Consider the following 17,505-nt stretch of genomic DNA (forward strand, 5'->3'; position numbering starts at 1 on the left):
CCATTCATTCTCATTCCCTCTGCTTTACTGCTTCCATGATGTTAAGCTGATTTTAAATACTGATCTGATACTTCCTGGAGGTTTTTATTGTAGGAAGACTCTTTCTGATGAAACATCAGCTGAACTTGTCAGATCAGTGTGCTGAAAGGAAAAGGTATAACATCTTTTCTGACATGCAGTGGAGCCCCGAGAGTCTGAGACCAAGGGTGGGAATCCTCCTCTTTATTTAGGTTTGAATTAAGTTTGACAAAGTTTATTCTGAAATGACAATATTGACTTAAAATGTGATGGAAAACTTTAATCTGTTACAGTTTTTTTCTATTGGTTTGGCGCAGTTTTCACAAGCAATTGGTACATTTCCAAAACTCTTATTACTTATATCACAACAGATCATCAAAAGTGCGCCTTTTTCAAACATTTCAGCATATTTTCAATTGTGTTAGTACAATACACATAATGACAAAATATCCTTGACACTACACAAAATAAGTGTTTCATCTAAATAAATGTTTCGTTCACAGTTACTGCCTTTCATAATGTTATCACTATAAAATTTTGGATGTGCATCTCTTATTGGTCAGTTTAATACATTTGTCTGTCACTTCATTCAGCTGATCTTAATGTTTAATCAATGAATCATTCATTATGTCCATGGATTTCCAACTTGACTGATTGTTGTCTGGTCATTTGTAAGTTACACATTGCTGCAAGAGCTTTCAATCCAGAAATACTAATTGCTAATTGTTTCCCCCTGATGATCACAATTAGTTACCATATAAGTAGAACTGTGTTTGAGACTTTGCACTGTTCAAATATGGAGCAGGATAGACTCGTAGGGAGAGGAAACCTTCATCGGAGAGGTGGTGGTGGTGCTCCTCGACAGAGAGGTGGGCACAGACAAAGAGAAAGAGGTGGTGCTCCTCCTCGACAGAGAGGTGGTCTTCAGAGAAGTGTAGGCAGAAGACAACGCACCATCATCTCTAATGAAGTCCGGGCCATCATTGTTGACCATATGGTTAACAGAGGCTTTACCATGGCTGAGGCTGCCAGGTTGGTACAGCCTAATTTACAAAGGTCAACTGTCAGCTCTATCATCAGAACTTTTCACCAAGAAAACCGGTATGTCTGCTATAGCAACTTCACTTCTAAAATATAGTACTCTATTGTATAGATGAACAACATGTAATTGTCAGTTTACAGTAATGTAATTTGTAATACTTCAATATTGACAGTATATGATTATCCTCAGAATTAACAGGAGACAACCTGGTGGTGGTCGCCCACGTGTTTTGACTGACCAGCAGGAGTTGGCTGTGGAGGAAATGGTCAGGGCAAGGAATGACATACGGCTGTCTGAAATCAAACAGGCTATTGAGAACAGCAATGACACCTTTGCCAATGTGCCATCAATTAGCCTTCCAACGATGTCCCGGCTTTTGAAGAAGCACCAGGTTTCCATGAAACAAATTTACTTGGTTCCTTTTGAGAGGAACAATGTCCGGGTGAAACAACTGCGTTCAGAATATATTCAGGTACAATACTAAACTAGCATGCAATTACTGTAACAGTACTGACAACTATTAGTAGTTAAAAAAAAAAAACTACCTAAATTATCATTGTAGAGGGTGATGGAGCTGGACGCTGCTGTGAATCATCACACGTATATTTTTGTTGATGAGGCCGGTTTCAATCTGGCAAAAACTACATGCAGAGGACGTAACCTTATTGGACAAAGGGCTACCATCCAAGTCCCTGGACAACGTGGGGGGAAACATCTCAATGTGTGCAGCTATATCTGAAGATGGTGTGGTAGGCTGTACACCAGTTCTAGGGTCATACAACACTGAACACCTGATAGTTGTTTTTTTTTAAATGAACTGGAGCAGGCCTGTGTAATGGAATTTCTTTTACTTATGTACTAATCACATTATTTTATTGTATAATGCCTTGGTGCCACTGGATTTTAACATGTCTCACACCCATACTGTAAGAAGGAAGTGGGGGGGGGGAAGCAGACCACTCCACAGGAAGAGTCTTTTGTCTCTTCGAGGACTCTGGGAGGTAGCAAGGGAGTGTGAACCTTAAGGTGTGAAACAGCTGGGTACTGCCTTTTGTTCCTGTGGAAGGTATTTAACTGAGAGCCATGCTAGGCTCAGTGAGACTCTGCTGACCTCCCCCGTGGTCATGCAGGCTCTCCACAAGCTTGGTTTTCTGTTCTGTGTGTTTTGATTAAAGAATGTTAGCTACCGCTCACCTGCAGGCTTTATTTAAGTGGAAAACTTCCACAACAGAATGGCGCTGCGAGCAGGGTGGTCCGTGTGGTCGCTGAACAACAGTTCCGTGGACGGGCTGATCACCCCTGAGGGAAAAGGTACCTTTGTCCTACCAGCTGTTGAAGCAAAGGAAACGGAGGAGTCACGGAGCCGCGTGTTTCAGCAACCACCGAGACATCGACTTTGAGGGGACTCCTGCAGATGGGTGAGTGATAGCTAACTTGTAACAAGTCACTAGAGTTTTGTGTCTGGCCGAGGAGGTGAGCGTGTTGCAGCCTTCGGGGAGCCCAAGAAGGTGTGTTACGACCTTCCAGGGCAAGAGCTCCGAGGGAGTCTTCGTGTAGAATCATGGAGAGTCTTCGTGTAGAATCACGGAGTGACATCCCTAGCGTCTTCTAAAAGATCCTAACTTCTTCAAAGGAGACTGGGGGTGGCGGTGTTCGTTCCTTGGTCCGTAGAAGGCAAGGAACCTCACGGGGGACGCCTCGTGTAGTAGGAAGAGAATCTAGATTCCAGGGGCAGTCAGCGGAGCCGGATTAGCGGCTCGAGGGGCGACTGCGGCAGACGTTCCACCAGGCGGCCAGGGACACAACTCAATGTGTGACTGTATGTTAAGAACTGTGAGTAAAAGTATGTTGTGAGATGAAAGAGACTGGTTGTGTGGGAAAAGTTGTTGTGTGTGACAGCTGAAAAATGGGGAACAAAAAAAAAAAAAAAAAGAGAGGAGTGTAGAAATGAGCGTAAAAGTTGTTTCCAACTAGCGGGAGACGGTGGTACTGCAGGCCACCAGCTCCCCTAGGGTGGACACACAAGAATTTCGCAGACTTGTTGATGAAAATAAGCAAAAAAGGAAAATAAGCAAAAATAGGAAGAGGGTTTGGTGATTTTCAGTGTAGAACAACTACAATCTTTCTGGGTTTTTAAGAAAGGGGAGTTCAGAATCAAGAGAGAGGAGATGTGTTGTTTTAAGCAGTGATAAGAATGATCAAAATGTCTCAGTGTGTCACTTGCAGGTGAGGAACAGACCCTGATCAATTTTCCACGTGCAGCAGTCGGAAGAAAATTATAGGTTAACATCATTAGAAACACTCAAGCCAAGTTTTGGCTGAATTGTTTTACATCTTAACTTCCATGTGTTTGTCACCCTGAGAACACAAGCTCCAAGAATCTCTCCCTGAAAACTAGAAATGCAGTTCCAGAACAACGAGATGGATATCAAGAGCTCACAGTAGTATCATGAGCAGTGAAGAAAAGTTCTAGCAGCAGCAGCTGTGCAAGACAGCGACAGCAAGGAAAAAAAATGGCATCATCATGACTGGATGGATGGATGTGCATTTCCAACGAGCTGCAACTTCACTGTGTGTAAATGGACCTTTGAAAAGACTGTCTGAGTTGGACATTTGCCACTTTTGGAGCAAAATGGCAAAATGAGACAGTGGAGAACAGGACAAAGCTGAAAGACAACTGACTCTCACTGGACTGCTGCAAGGGGGGAGAGATGAGATGAGACCACAGTGGAAGGAGCAGGGGAGAACATGGCTGTTTTAGTGTGGGGAATGACATTTGGGTTTAGGAAACTGGGAAGGAAAACGACTGCCTTGCGTGGAGAATTGAAAAGTGTCTGGAGCACCGCAAAGAGGAGAGGTACACAAAATTACACAAACAGAAAAATGCATTAATCCTACTAACACAAACACACATGCAATGAAGCTCATGGAGACCAAACAGTATTTTAAGCATGCATTGCTGTTACCATCATCTTGTCCGGTTCACTTAGTGGGTTTAAGAAGTGATACATAGACTAGTGAACTAGTATTATTTTGGGGAAGGATGATTGAATTATTGCAGGGGTGAACAGAATGCTGCAGGGGGGTCAGATGAGTGGAGACTAATAGATTATTGAGTTTCTTGTTTCTGATGTGTGGGGGAGGTCTTATCATAACACACATCTGGGTACATGGGGGGGGGAAAACAAAACTCGTTATCTAATAGAATATTGTTGTGTGAGGTGTGACTGGTAGATGAAAGTTTTGGGGATTTTGCATTTTCCTTTGGTACCACTTTTAACCTGCCAATTAGTTTTGTTTTGATCTATCATTCTGAGAGTATGCTTAGACAATTTCTAAAAAGAGGCCTTCATATTTTTTGATTTTTAACAGTGCACTGAGATATTTTTTTTGTTTGGCAATTTCCTCTTTTTGAACCAGGCCTGCAAGATCGGGATCGAAAGCGCTACACAACATGTTGAACAATCGCAAGTGAGTTTCTCCAAAAATTAGAATGGGCTCGGGAGAAAGCCACTTATTTGGGACAATCAGAAAACAAGTCCCTGTCAAAAAGGATTCAGCGAGGTAATCCAGTCTAAATTCTTTTTTCTTTTTCGAAATGACGTCATTGCTGGCAGTAGAAACTTATTGCGTCACGAGGTTCTACTGTCAGCAAATAAAAATGGGGACTGACTGTGGGGACTGACAAAAGCTTTGGCTGACTTGACACCAGTATGCAAGATTGCACCTCCACCCAGACAGTGACAAAAGGGTGGATGTATGTATGTTTCTTTTACAGGAGCAGAAAGGTGACAGCAACAGGTTGCATGGGCTTTTGGGCCGTGCTGACTTAACCTTTTAATTGCCACTTTCTGTGTCTTTGAATTTACCAGCGGTGTGTTATTCATGACCTTGTATTGTTTACAGTGCAGAGGTCACTGTGAGAAAGTGTGCATACAGATGCGCTACGCTAACATCTATTCTTCCACAGCAGAGGGCTAATCATATGATCTAATCACATGATTTACAGCAGGACACACCACTGGCTAATGTTTTCTTACGACAGGGCCTGGAGTGATGCTACTCCAGAGGAGAATCCCTGGGAATTTTTAAGAGACAATGCACAACTTCATTGTGCATGTCTAATTGTGCTAAGCTGACATAGGGCAAAAGAGGGTTTTCCGTGGAAGCTTTCATTTTTAAATTGCAGAGACCGTGACATGAGAGATATGGAAGAAGAGACTGAAGTGCAGATGCAGACCATGACTGGGAAAGAACACTTCAACAGGACCAGTGAGAAGCAGGGACCATCTGCAGGACAACTGACAAACGACAGTGGGCTGCACCACTGGGCTTCCAAAAGATTGTCACGAGGAGATTTTGAACAGCAAAATCTTAAAAATGAAATGAAAAGTTTCTACGTTGACGTTGAGGAAGACAACTAAGGTGTACGACGTGCTCTGCCTTAAATCTACAGCCGCGTTGGAACGGAAATCAAGGGATCGAGAGAGCGTGCCAAGCTCCAAAGGTGACAGCACAGAGGGAGACTAGCGTTGGAATTATAACTCTGTAAATGGCACAGACACCAGGAGCCATGACCGGGGACTGGGAATGACCATCCAATGCTTTTTCACTTTGCCATGCAAAGTACTTTGACACTCTGGAGAAGACCTTTCCTCTGTATCATTGTTGTTGCCATTTGCATGTGAGAGCTTAGATTGTGGGGAGGATTAAAGATGAACAAAGGGTGGTGGGAGAACAGTGAAGTTAGGATACACAGTGTGAAACTCCTTTAAGTGTAAAATAATGTTGATGTGATATACAGAATGTCAGGAAAGAAATTCTGGTATTAATGTGATTCTTGATTTAAGAATCAAAGGGTGGGATTGTAATGGAATTTCTTTCACTTATGTACTAATCACATTATTTTATTGTGTAATGAATTGGTGCCACTGGATTTTAACATGTCTGACACTCATACTGTAAGACAAATGGTGGGGGTCTATTTAGGAAGTTGGGGGAAGCAGACAACTCCACAGGAGGGAGAGTCTTTTGTCTCTTCGAGGACTCTGGGAAGGGAGTGTGAACCTTAAGGTGTGAAACAGCTGTGTACTGCCTTTTGTTCCTGGAGAAGGTATTTAACTGAGAGCCACACTACTCTCAGTGAGACTCTGCTGACCCTGCCCCGTGGTCATGCAGGCTCTCCACCAAGCTTGGTTTTCTGTTCTTTGTGTGTTTGGATTAAAGAATGTTAGCTACCGCTCACCGCTCATCTGCAGGCTTTATTTAAGTGGAAAAACTTCCACAACAGGGGAGAGAGGAGTCTTTGCTCCTCGCGCTCGGCAGGGAAGGTCCAGTGTGGGCGGAGAGGTGTTGTCAAAGGGCTCTCAATCTGTTACAAGTGTATCTCATCAATGGGACACAGGGCCAAACACTAAAGCTGATATTGATTGTCTAGAGTGCAACAGCGATTCTCACATTTCCGCCGGTGGGCATTTATGTTAGGTTAGAAAAGTTAGCTTAGTTTAGTTTAGGTTAGGTTAGTATAGTTTTGCTGCTCAGCCCATGATGCTGTGTAACCTTTAATGTAAAAAAATGATTTATAATAAATTATTATTAGATAGATAGACAGATAGACAAAACTTAAAAATCATGAAGATTTTATGTATATATCTATGTCTACAGAATGTGTGTGCTCAAAAAGGAGTACAATCCATGTCCAGAATTCAGCATTATTTGATCCATACATGTTTATCTATGGAGAAGTCTAACACATACAGGAATAAAACCATTTTCAGCACGTAAACCAAAACAACAACAAACTACATTTTTACATAAACTAAGCACCCTGTGTTCAACACCTGCTTAATCTCTGAGCTTATTTTATATCTATGTGACAAACACCTTAATGAACACTTAGGCTTGGGGTACTCTGGCCTTGATCTATAAAAATGATGAGACAACTCAGTCACTGAGTTTTCTATATTGATGCAATTTATTATTTTTAAACAATCGTATGAATTTTTGTATCGATGTACTTTTCCTGATTCCATCTGTACAGGTGTTCCACACACTAAGTCCTCTGACTGTGATGCTCTTAAATTTTACATTTGTCCTTACTGCTGGCTTGCTGAACATAAGGATTCCTCTCAGGTCATGAGTATTTGATCTTATTTGGAACAAGTTCTGAATGTTGTAGGGCAAAGATTTATTTGCTGCTTTCTACATTGTTTGCACAATTCTGAGGTCAACTAATCTTTAAATGTGAGAATATTTAATTTGATAAAATGTGGATTTGATGATTCTCTAGAAGTAGCTTTAGTTAATGTCCTTATTACTCTTTTTTGCAGAATGTATATTGGATGGATGTGTGTTTTATGTCTTTCCCCACACTTCCACACAGTATGTCATGTATGGCAGTATAATAGAAAAATAGAGAGTATATAACGACGTTATATACCTCCAAAAGTTGAATCTGTTCATCTGGACGTAGCGTTTTGTGGGAGAAACGTTTCGTCACTCATCCAAGTGACTTCTTCAGTCTCAGCTGACTGCAGGTTTCCCCAAACCTTATAAACAGTACATTTGCATTGTAAAGGAATTTCTTTTACTTATGTGCTAATCACATTATTTTATTGTATAATGCCTTGGTGCCACTGGATTTTAACATGTCTCACACCCATACTGTAAGAAGGAAGTTGGGGGGAAGCAGACCACTCCACAGGAAGAGTCTTTTGTCTCTTCGAGGACTCTTGGAGGTAGCAAGGGAGTGTGAACCTTAAGGTGTGAAACAGCTGTGTACTGCCTTTTGTTCCTGGAGAAGGTATTTAACTGAGAGCCACACTACTCTCAGTGAGACTCTGCTGACCTGCCCCGTGGTCATGCAGGCTCTCCACCAAGCTTGGTTTTCTGTTCTTTGTGTGTTTTGATTAAAGAATGTTAGCTACCGCTCACCTGCAGGCTTTATTTAAGTGGAAAACTTCCACAACAGAATGGCGCTGCGAGCAGGGTGGTCCGTGTGGTCGCTGAACAACGGTTCCATGGACGGGCTGATCACCCCTGAGGGAAAAGGTACCTTTGTCCTACCAGCTGTTGAAGCAAAGGAAACGGAGGAGTCACGGAGCCGTGTGTTTTAGCCACCACCGAGACCATCAACTTTGAGGGGACTCCTGCAGATGGGTGAGTTGTAGCTAACTTGTATACAGTCATGGAGAGTTTTTTGTCTGGCCGAGGGGGGGAACGCTGTCCGACTCCGGAGTTCGAGTCTCCGGAGGGAAAATCCTGGCGGTTTGAGGCCCCAGGCTTGTGTTGGGAACGGCCCATCACAAGGACAGTGGCTCGAACACGTTGTTGGGGAGAATCCGGCCCAGACCTGTGTTCGGTCCAAGTACATCACAGGGACAGCGGTTCGGGTACACTGTCGGGGGAAAATCCTGGTGGTTTGAGACCCCAGGCTTGTGTTGGGAACGGCTCATCACAAGGACAGTGGCGCGAGCACGCTGTTGGGGAGAAGCCGCCCGGGCCTGTGGTCAGTCCAAGTACGCCACAGGAACGGCGGTTCGGGTACACTGTCGGGAATCATTTCTGCGTACTACAGTGCGTGAAATGACGGTATTTTAGCACTTTTCTGCCGGTAAGGGAAGAAGGCCATTGCAGAGGACGCTCTGAATGTAAAGGGAAACTGGATCCAGTAAAGCGGCAGGCCTTCCACCAGGCGGCCAGGGACAAAACTCAATGCGTGACTGTATGGTACGAACTGAGTAAATGTGTGGTGTGTAAGATTGCAGAGAATGGGTGTGTGGGAAAAGTTGATGTGTGTGTAAAAAAAACAGTGAAAAATGGGAACAAAAACAAGAAAAGGAAAAAAAAAAAGAGAGAGGAGTGTAGAAATGTGTGTAAAATTGTTTCCAACTAGCGGGAGAGGGTGGTACTGCAGGCCACCAGCTCCCCTAGGGTGGACACTCGAAAAATTTCTTTTTAACAGACTTGTTGATGAAAATAAGCAAAAAAGGAAAATAAGCAAAGAATAGGAAGAGGGTTTGGTGGTTTTCAATGTAGAACAACTACAATCTCTCTGGGTTTTTAAGAAAGGGGAGTTCAGAACCAGAGAGGGGAGACGTGTTGTTTTAAGCAATGAGAAGAATGATCAAAATGTCTCAGTGTGTCACTTGCAGGTGAAGAACAGACCCTGATCAATTTTCCACGTGCAGCAGTCGGAAGAAAACTATAGGTTAACATCATTAGAAACACTCAAGCCAAGTTTTGGCTGAATTATTTTACAGCTTAACTTCCATGTGTTTGTCACCCTGAGAACACAAGCTCCAAGAATCTCTCCCTGAAAACTAGAAATGCAGTTCCAGAACAACGAGATGGATATCAAGAGCTCACAGTAGTATCCTGAGCAGTGAAGAAAAGTTCTAGCAGCAGCAGCTGTGCAAGACAGCGACAGCAAGGAGAAAAATGGCATCGTCATGACTGGATGGATGGATATGCATTTCCAATGAGCTGCAACTTCACTGTGTGTGAATGGACCTTTGAAAAGACTGTCTGAGTTGGACATTTGCCACTTTTGGAGCAAAATGGCAAGATGAGACAGTGGAGAACAGGACAAAGCTGAAAGACAACTGACTCTCACTGGACTGCTGCAAGGGGGGAGAGATGAGATGAGACCACAGTGGAAGGAGCAGGGGAGAACATGGCTGTTTTAGTGTGGGAACTGAAATTTGGGTTTAGGAAACTGGGAAGGAAAACGACTGCCTTGCGTGGAGAATTGAAAAGTGTCTGGAGCACCGCAAAGAGGAGAGGTACACAAAAATTACACAAACAGAAAAATGCATTAATTCTACTAACACAAACACACATGCAATGAAGCTCATGAAGACCAAATAGTATTTTAAGCATGCATTGCTGTTACCATCATCTTGTCTGGTTCACTTAGTGGGTTAAGAAGTGATACATAGACTAGTGAACTAGTATTATTTTGGGGAAGGATGATTGAATCATTGCAGGGGTGAACAGAATGCTGCAGGGGGGTCAGATGAGTGGGGACTAATAGATTATTGAGTTTCTTGTTTCTGATGTGTGGGGGAGGTCTTATCATGGCACACATCTGGGTACATGGGGGAAAACAAAACTCATTATCTAATAGAATATTGCTGTTGTGTGAGGTGTGACTGGTAGATGAAAGTTTCTCCAAAAATTAAAATGGGCTCGGGAGAAAGCCACTTATTTGGGACAATCAGAAAACAAGTCCCTGCCAAAAAGGATTCAGCGAGGTAATCCAGTCTAAATTCTTTTTTTCTTTTTCGAAATGACGTCATTGCTGGCAGTAGAAACTTATTGCGTCACGAGAAGTTCTACTGTCAGCAAATAAAAAATGGGGACTGACTGGACTGACAAAGCTTGACTGACTTGACACCAGTATGCAAGATTGCACCTCCACCCAGACAGTGACAAAAGGGTGGATGTACGTATGTTTCTTTTTACAGGAGCAGAAAGGTGACAGTAACAGGTTGCATGGGCTTTTGGGCCGTGCTGACTTAACCTTTTAATTGCCACTTTCTGTGTCTTTGTGAATTTACCAGCGGTGTGTTATTCATGACCTTGTATTGTTTACAGTGCAGAGGTCACTGTGAGAAAGTGTGCATACAGATGCGCTGCGCTAATATCTAATTTTTTCCACAGCAGAGGGTTAATCATATGATCTAATCACATGATTTACAGCAGGACACACCACTGGCTAATGTTTTCTTACGACAGGGCCTGGAGTGAAGCTACTCCAGGGTAGAAGCCCTGGGAATTTTTAAGAGACAATGCACAACTTTATTGTGCATGTCTAATTGTGCTAAGCTGACATAGGGCAAAAGAGGGTTTTCCGTGGAAGCTTTCATTTTTAAATTGCAGAGACCGTGACATGAGAGATATGGAAGGATTGACGCAGATACAGACCACGACCGGGAGAGAACGCTTCAACAGGACCAGTGAGAAGCAGGGACCATCTGCAGGACAGCAGACAAACGACAGTGGGCTGCACCACTGGGCTTCCAAATGATTGTCACAAGGAGATTTTGAACAGCAAAATCTTAAAATAAAATGAAAGAGTTTCGCCGTTGACGTTGAGGAAGACAACTAAGGTGTACGACGTGCTCTGCCTTAAATCTACAGCCGCGTTGGAACAGAGATCGAGGGATGGAGAGAGCGTGCCAAGCTCCAAAAGTGACAGCGCAGAGGGAGATCAGCGTTGGAATTATGACTCTGTAAATGGCACAGACACCAGGAGCCATGACTGGACTGAGAATGTCCACCTAATGCTGTTTCACTTTGCCATGCAAAGTATTTTGACACTCTGGAGAAGACCTTTCCTCTGTATCATTGTTGATGCCATTTGCATGTGAGAGCTTAGATTGTGGGGAGGATTAAAGATGAACAAAGGGTGGTGGGAGAACAGTGAAGTTAGGATACACAGTGTGAAACTCCTTTAAGTGTACAATAATGTTGATGTGATATACAGAATGTCAGGAAAGAAATTCTGGTATTAATGTGATTCTTGATTTAAGAATCAAAGGGTGGGATTGTAATGGAATTTCTTTTACTTATGTGCTAATCACATTATTTTATTGTATAATGCCTTGGGGCCACTGGATTTTAACATGTCTGACACCCATACTGTAAGAAGGAAGTTGGGGGGAAGCAGACCACTCCACAGGAAGAGTCTTTTGTCTCTTCGAGGACTCTGGGAGGTAGCAAGGGAGTGTGAACCTTAAGGTGTGAAACAGCTGGGTACTGCCTTTTGTTCCTGTGGAAGGTATTTAACTGAGAGCCATGCTAGGCTCAGTGAGACTCTGCTGACCTGCCCCGTGGTCATGCAGGCTCTCCACAAGCTTGGTTGTCTGTTCTGTGTGTTTTGATTAAAGAATGTTAGCTACCGCTCACCTGCAGGCTTTATTTAAGTGGAAAACTTCCACAACAGCATAATGACTGAAACCAGCCCACTGAAGGAACAATGGGCTGTGATATACCATGCCTTTGATATAAGTAAGGGATAGTTTGTGTTGTATTATCACACAAAGGAATTTGATTTCAGATAATCTGTCTCAGTGTTATTTATTGTCAGTTTACTATTGGTAGAATATGTGCGATTCCCAAATATTATGAATTTTGTTTTAATCAGGGTCAATTTTAATTTATTATCCTCAAACCAGCTTTTCAGATTATTTAATTAATTTTCTAGTTCATTCAGAAGTTGTTCCAAGTTACTTCCACAGTACAGTTTGTGTTGTCTGCAAATAATATTATTTTCAAAGACTCTAAAATTGCACATATCTCATTAATGTACAATATGAAAAGCAGCAGCCCCAGAACTGATCCTTGGGGAACCCCACACACAACGGGTTTCAATTTTGACTTTATGGCATTTATGGGTAAATTGTTTATGGTTTTTAAGGTCACTGTTAACCCATGATAATGCCACCCCTCTGACCCCATATGTGCATAGTTTATTAAGTAAAAGGTTGTGATCAACTGTATCAAATGCTTTCTTTAAATCTACAAAAACTCTGACAGCATATTCTTTGTTTTCCATAGCAGTTGTTACTGCATCTATAAACTCCAATAAGGCAAGTGTTGTGGTCCTTTTGGGTCTAAATCCACACTGTTTTTTTGTTATAAAGTCATATAATCTATTATAAAATATTTTTTCCAGTGTGTTAGAGAACTGCGGTAGTAGAGAGATGGGCCGAAAGTTTGTGAGAGGATGTTTATCTCCAGCTTTATTATCAGGAAACAAGCCACTTTCTAATGGCAGATTACAAATGTAGGTAAATGGTTTCACAATACATCCAATAATATCTTTAATTAAGTCCATATCAGTGCCATCACAGTCTGTGATTTCTTGGAGTTAAAGGATGTAAGTACATCAATAATTTCCTCTTCTATCTACTCCCCTCATAAACATTGAGTTTGTTACATTAATAGTTTTAGTTTTAGGAGGGTGTCCAGTTTTTACAATTTCTTTAGCCGAGCCAGGACCAACATCAAGAAAAACATCATTAAAACCATTTGCAATTTGTTTTATGTCACTAGTCGTTGGATTTTGTATTTGAAAGTTAATTTGGATATTCCAATCCTTTAGTTCTTTTACTTACAACATTATTTAATACTGTCCACATGTTTTTCATATTATTTTATTTTCATCTAAAGGTTTACTGTAGTGATTTTTTTTTGTTGCTTCTCATGATCCTTATCAATTTATTCTTATGCCTCTTATAGGTTTGTACAGCTTCTATTGTTCTTTTCTTTGGAAATGTCTTATACAAAAGAATCAAACAGATTTTTTATTCCTGTTGATTTTCAGCTCGTACCACTTGGCCACGGTGCCACACCATGAAACTCTAGCACCACCATCAGGCCAAACTTTTATTTTAGAATAAATGTGTCTTGGAAGGTTTGCACTGAAATCATTTCATGATTACTGACACCCTATTATATTTTGGTGATGACATAACCTTTTCTCTAGCGCGATCATCAGTTCAAACTTTCAATTGTACATTTAGTGTATCTTCAAAATCTTTCATCCAATTTTTTTCTAATATTGGGTGCACATCTGTGTCCTGTAGAATGAGTCATGTTGATTTTTGTGACCCTAGACATCCCTTTCACTCACCTCTCCTCTTTCCTTATCCAGGCTTGGGACCGGCAACTGCAGAGTTCAAGAGGGGCTTTTTTTCTGCTTTATTTTTTGTGTGTGTTTATGTTTTGTTTTGTTTTTTATAATGAGAACATTGGTCAAATAATCAGAATATGGAACAGTTGTTGTCCAACAGTCAAGTTTCTTGTCTGCACTAGTGTACACAGGATGAGTGTGTGTGCATACTCATACACACACACACACACACACACACACACATATTTTTCGCACTGTGCACAGGTCATGCTAGTGTTACAATCATCATAGCACCACCACCCTCACCCTCCAAGCCTGGTTTCTTCCTGTTCAAAGGGAGGTTTTTTTTTCCAGAAGCAGAATCTAGCATAACACGGAAACACCTACATGATTCACGGACTTGATGTATTTATGTATGTGTTTTTTGGTTTTTTTAAATAACCCCTTTATTGTGTAAACGTCTTGAAATACCAGGAAACTGAACCTCACTGGTACATATGCATCAATCTAATAAACTTAAACCTACACAGTCCTCCCTATTCTGGATTTTAAACAGTACATAGCGGGAACAAAAAGACTGCTTGGTCCAGTCAACCTCCTGAAATATATACAACACATGCTAGAAACCTGAAATTAAGACCAAGAAGACTAGAGGTGAGACATGACCACTAATCAATATTAAAATTAATAAATGACAGATTTAGTGATATTTTCATAAACTATTTATTTACCAAAACAATACAAAACCGCATGGTAGCACAAGATTTCTTTTTAACACGGCAACCTTTAAAAAGTGAAAGAAGACTTGTGAGAAAGGTGAGAAAGAAGAATAAGAATAACACTTAATTGAGCTTTTGATGGCATTTTAAACACAGTACTGGTACAGCATCTAGAAAATGTGGGAAAATACTGGCATCATATACAGTACTTACTTTGAAGAAATTATATGGGACGCTGACAAACAGGACACAAGTGAAAGGACAAAGAAGAGTGAAAGGCAATTGATGGACTTGCTGAGATGTTCACAACAGCGTGGACATTTCATGCTGGAAAATCAGCCATGGCACAGATGCACCATCTGAGCGGCCATGTTGCCCAGCAGCTGGACGGTGCAGTCATCTGGGCCCACAGTGGCTGCGTTGATGTTGTCTGAGTACATTTTACTGTGCTTAGCTGCAGCAGTGTGAACGACTGTGTCTGTGCTTGTGCTTTCTGCAAACTTGATGTTACACAGAAGGTTTCTGTTCCTCGGAGGTCACAGCTTCTTCAGGCTGGGATGTTTTCTCTCTTGGGATTTCTTGTTCCACAGACTGGCCACTCATTTAAGAAAACCTCCAGAAATCAAAGTATAATCTTTTTAAAATTTTATTGATTTTTTTCTTTTATCAATTTCAATCAACAAAACAACTCACACGCTGTTTAAAATTATTTTAATAGAGATGAAGCTTAAAACTAAGCTCCTTTTGTTTTTGTAATGACCTTATTCCAATCTATTTTATTAAATGGAGTTATTTCTATTAAAGTTGTGCTTAACGTTTTGGCTGCTGAAACAGGAAGGTGTATCTCATGTTCACTGTATGATTTCATTTAAATGTACAACTTTGCATGGATCAAATCTCACTAAAAAATATTACAACAGGATGTTCTCTGCATTTTCTACCTAAAACAGTTTGGACTGAATGACAGCTACTCGACATGCGTTCAGTCTAAGCTGAATATTTATACATTTGTCCGACGGACAGTGAATGCAAGCAGAAATCAGAGTGTGATTTTTCGTTTAAAATTTTATTCGATTTTCTGAAATTTGATCATTAATTTAAAGTGCCAGTTTAATTTACTGACTAGAAACAAAACCCCAATAATTGGACAATTCCCTCTGAGCAAGCATGTGGCAACAGTGGGGAAGAAAAACTCCCTTTTAACAGGGAGAAACTTCCGGCAGAACCAGGCTCAGGGAGGGATGGCCATCTGCCGCGACCAGCCCAGGGGTTTTTAAAATGACTCATTGGATGTTAAATAAATTGGCTTGTTTGATCGTCTGTTGTTAGCCAATTTAAAGAGTAACTTTGATATCAGTTTTTACAGGGGAGACACCAACTGTTGTCTGCGGGTGATGCTGAAACACCGACCCAGAAATGACATGAACCCGCTGATACGACCTGCTGGCGCCGCTGCCGACATCAGATGTTCTTTAAATGTCGTGATGACTTTTTCCTCAGCTGCTTGCTGGTTGAGGCAAATTAAAATCATGACACACTCGGGATCCTTCCACTCCTTAAGTAGAGATTTGTAAATGACCTTGTGTGAGGTTTTGAAGGTCTTCGAGGAAGGTTGAAAATCAATATCTTGGACCTCAGCCCAGATCTTCTTGACCAAGCAGTTCTTAATTGCAGAAATTGTATCATCTGTGTAGGAAACGCGTGCTTTTTTGAAAGCACGCATGACAAGTTCGTCCATGCAGACATCAACTGAAAGCTGCTTCTGAGCCTTGATTTCAGAAGACTCTCGGACAAGTTTCTCTGTAGATGCCAGGTGTTTCTTAAACACAGAGATGAAAAGTTTGTCCAGTGTCGGCTCTCTTAAATTCAATGGAATTTCCTTGCAGAGGTCTTTGAAAATGTCCTTTGCAAGGTCTTGTAGGGCCTTTGGTGATAAAGTCAAATCTGCTGTTTTTATTTCAGAGCAGATTTGATCTAACAGGTGCTGGTGGAGGGAGTCTAAGGGGCAGGCTTTGGATTCTTTTGCAGCCTGGGAAAGCACAGCTTGAAGGAGTGTGCTGAGGAGCCTTTTTCCCTCTGGTTCACCTCGAGGTGACGCAGAGGGTTTCTGCTCCTCAGAGGCCACGGCTGCTTCTTCAGGCTCTGTTTCTACCTCTGAGGCTTCTTCTAGTTTTGGCATTTGTGACAGTTCCACAGACAGCGAGGACTCCAGATCTTTGTCTGGTTGTTCTCTGTGTGGGACAGAACAATTGTCTGTCTGAATTTCCTGTACCTGAATTTCCTGCTGGGTGCAGGACGTGCAGTGGGCGAATCTCCCACACGACACCCGGAAAAGATCTTTTATAAAGCCTTCTTCAGCTCTCTGATCCCATTCCGTGAAGAGAGCGGAAGCAAGAAAGCCGATGCGCACCTCCAGTTGGCTGAAGAGCCTGTCGATGGATCGTTCTTGTGGGATTTTATATTGCACCAGTGGGGTTTTGACAGAGTTCGTGCAGAGCTTCACCATCTGAGCGGCTATGTTGCACATTAGCTGGACGGTGCAGTCATCTGGGCGACCTGCCAGCAAGTATCGCAACTGTAACATGTTAATTTTTAAAAAAAAGCCATCTATGAGCAGATTCCCAGTTGCTGCGTTGATGTTGTCTGAATACATTTGACTGTCAGCTCTTACCTCGTGTGTCTGGTTCCGGTGCATTGACTGGACTGAATGATAGTGCCTGCTACTAACACCTGCCTATATGCGTTTCAGAGTGCTGCGTTATGATGTGTGTTCTATGAGGTCACAGCATCAGTCGCTTTGAAGTCTCCGCTTTGAAGTATCCCTGTAAGCCCCGCCCACCTCTAAACAGAATGCGACGGGCCGTTGCCTAGCAACATCTTCACATCGGTGCCGGTCGCATGGATTTGAAGCGCGGGGACAGGTATAACATTTCTGACATGCAGTGGAGTCTGAGACCTAGAGTGAGAATCTTCCTCTTTATTTAGTTTTGAATTGAGTTTTGACAATAAGAGGAGTAAAGCTGACAGTGATGTCAGTCGAGTCTGGCATTGATATTTGACAGCAGTCAATGTTATAAGTGTTGTGA

General features: G+C 42.0%; 2 protein-coding genes across 3 annotated transcripts in view; one reads left to right on the plus strand and one right to left on the minus strand.

The window, feature by feature from the left end:
* Positions 1-17,505, minus strand: part of LOC112846225 (solute carrier family 12 member 4) — a 94,173-nt gene that overhangs the window by 44,786 nt on the left and 31,882 nt on the right. The window lies entirely within an intron of this gene.
* LOC112846224 (uncharacterized) lies at positions 409-1,958 on the plus strand. 2 transcript variants are annotated; one of them, XM_025905625.1, is made up of 3 exons: positions 409-1,119; positions 1,250-1,532; positions 1,623-1,958. In XM_025905625.1, the coding sequence occupies exons 1-3, from the start codon at positions 632-634 to the stop codon at positions 1,797-1,799; spliced, it is 948 nt and encodes a 315-aa protein (XP_025761410.1). In that variant the 5' UTR covers positions 409-631; the 3' UTR covers positions 1,800-1,958. The 2 variants fall into 2 exon arrangements, with proteins under 2 accessions (XP_025761410.1, XP_025761411.1); XM_025905626.1 differs by having other exon boundaries at positions 931-1,050.

This window comes from Oreochromis niloticus, linkage group LG3, assembly GCF_001858045.2.
Source record: "Oreochromis niloticus isolate F11D_XX linkage group LG3, O_niloticus_UMD_NMBU, whole genome shotgun sequence".
NCBI lineage: Eukaryota > Metazoa > Chordata > Actinopteri > Cichliformes > Cichlidae > Oreochromis > Oreochromis niloticus.

What these genes read in the sequence shown, in the direction of transcription:
- LOC112846224 (XM_025905625.1), top strand. Translation starts at nt 632, where the DNA reads ATGAATCATTCATTATGTCCATGGATTTCCAACTTGACTGATTGTTGT. An exon ending in ACTTTTCACCAAGAAAACCG is followed by an intron (nt 1,120 to 1,249) that starts GTATGTCTGCTA and finishes GATTATCCTCAG; the next exon opens with AATTAACAGGAGACAACCTG. An exon ending in TGCGTTCAGAATATATTCAG is followed by an intron (nt 1,533 to 1,622) that starts GTACAATACTAA and finishes TTATCATTGTAG; the next exon opens with AGGGTGATGGAGCTGGACGC.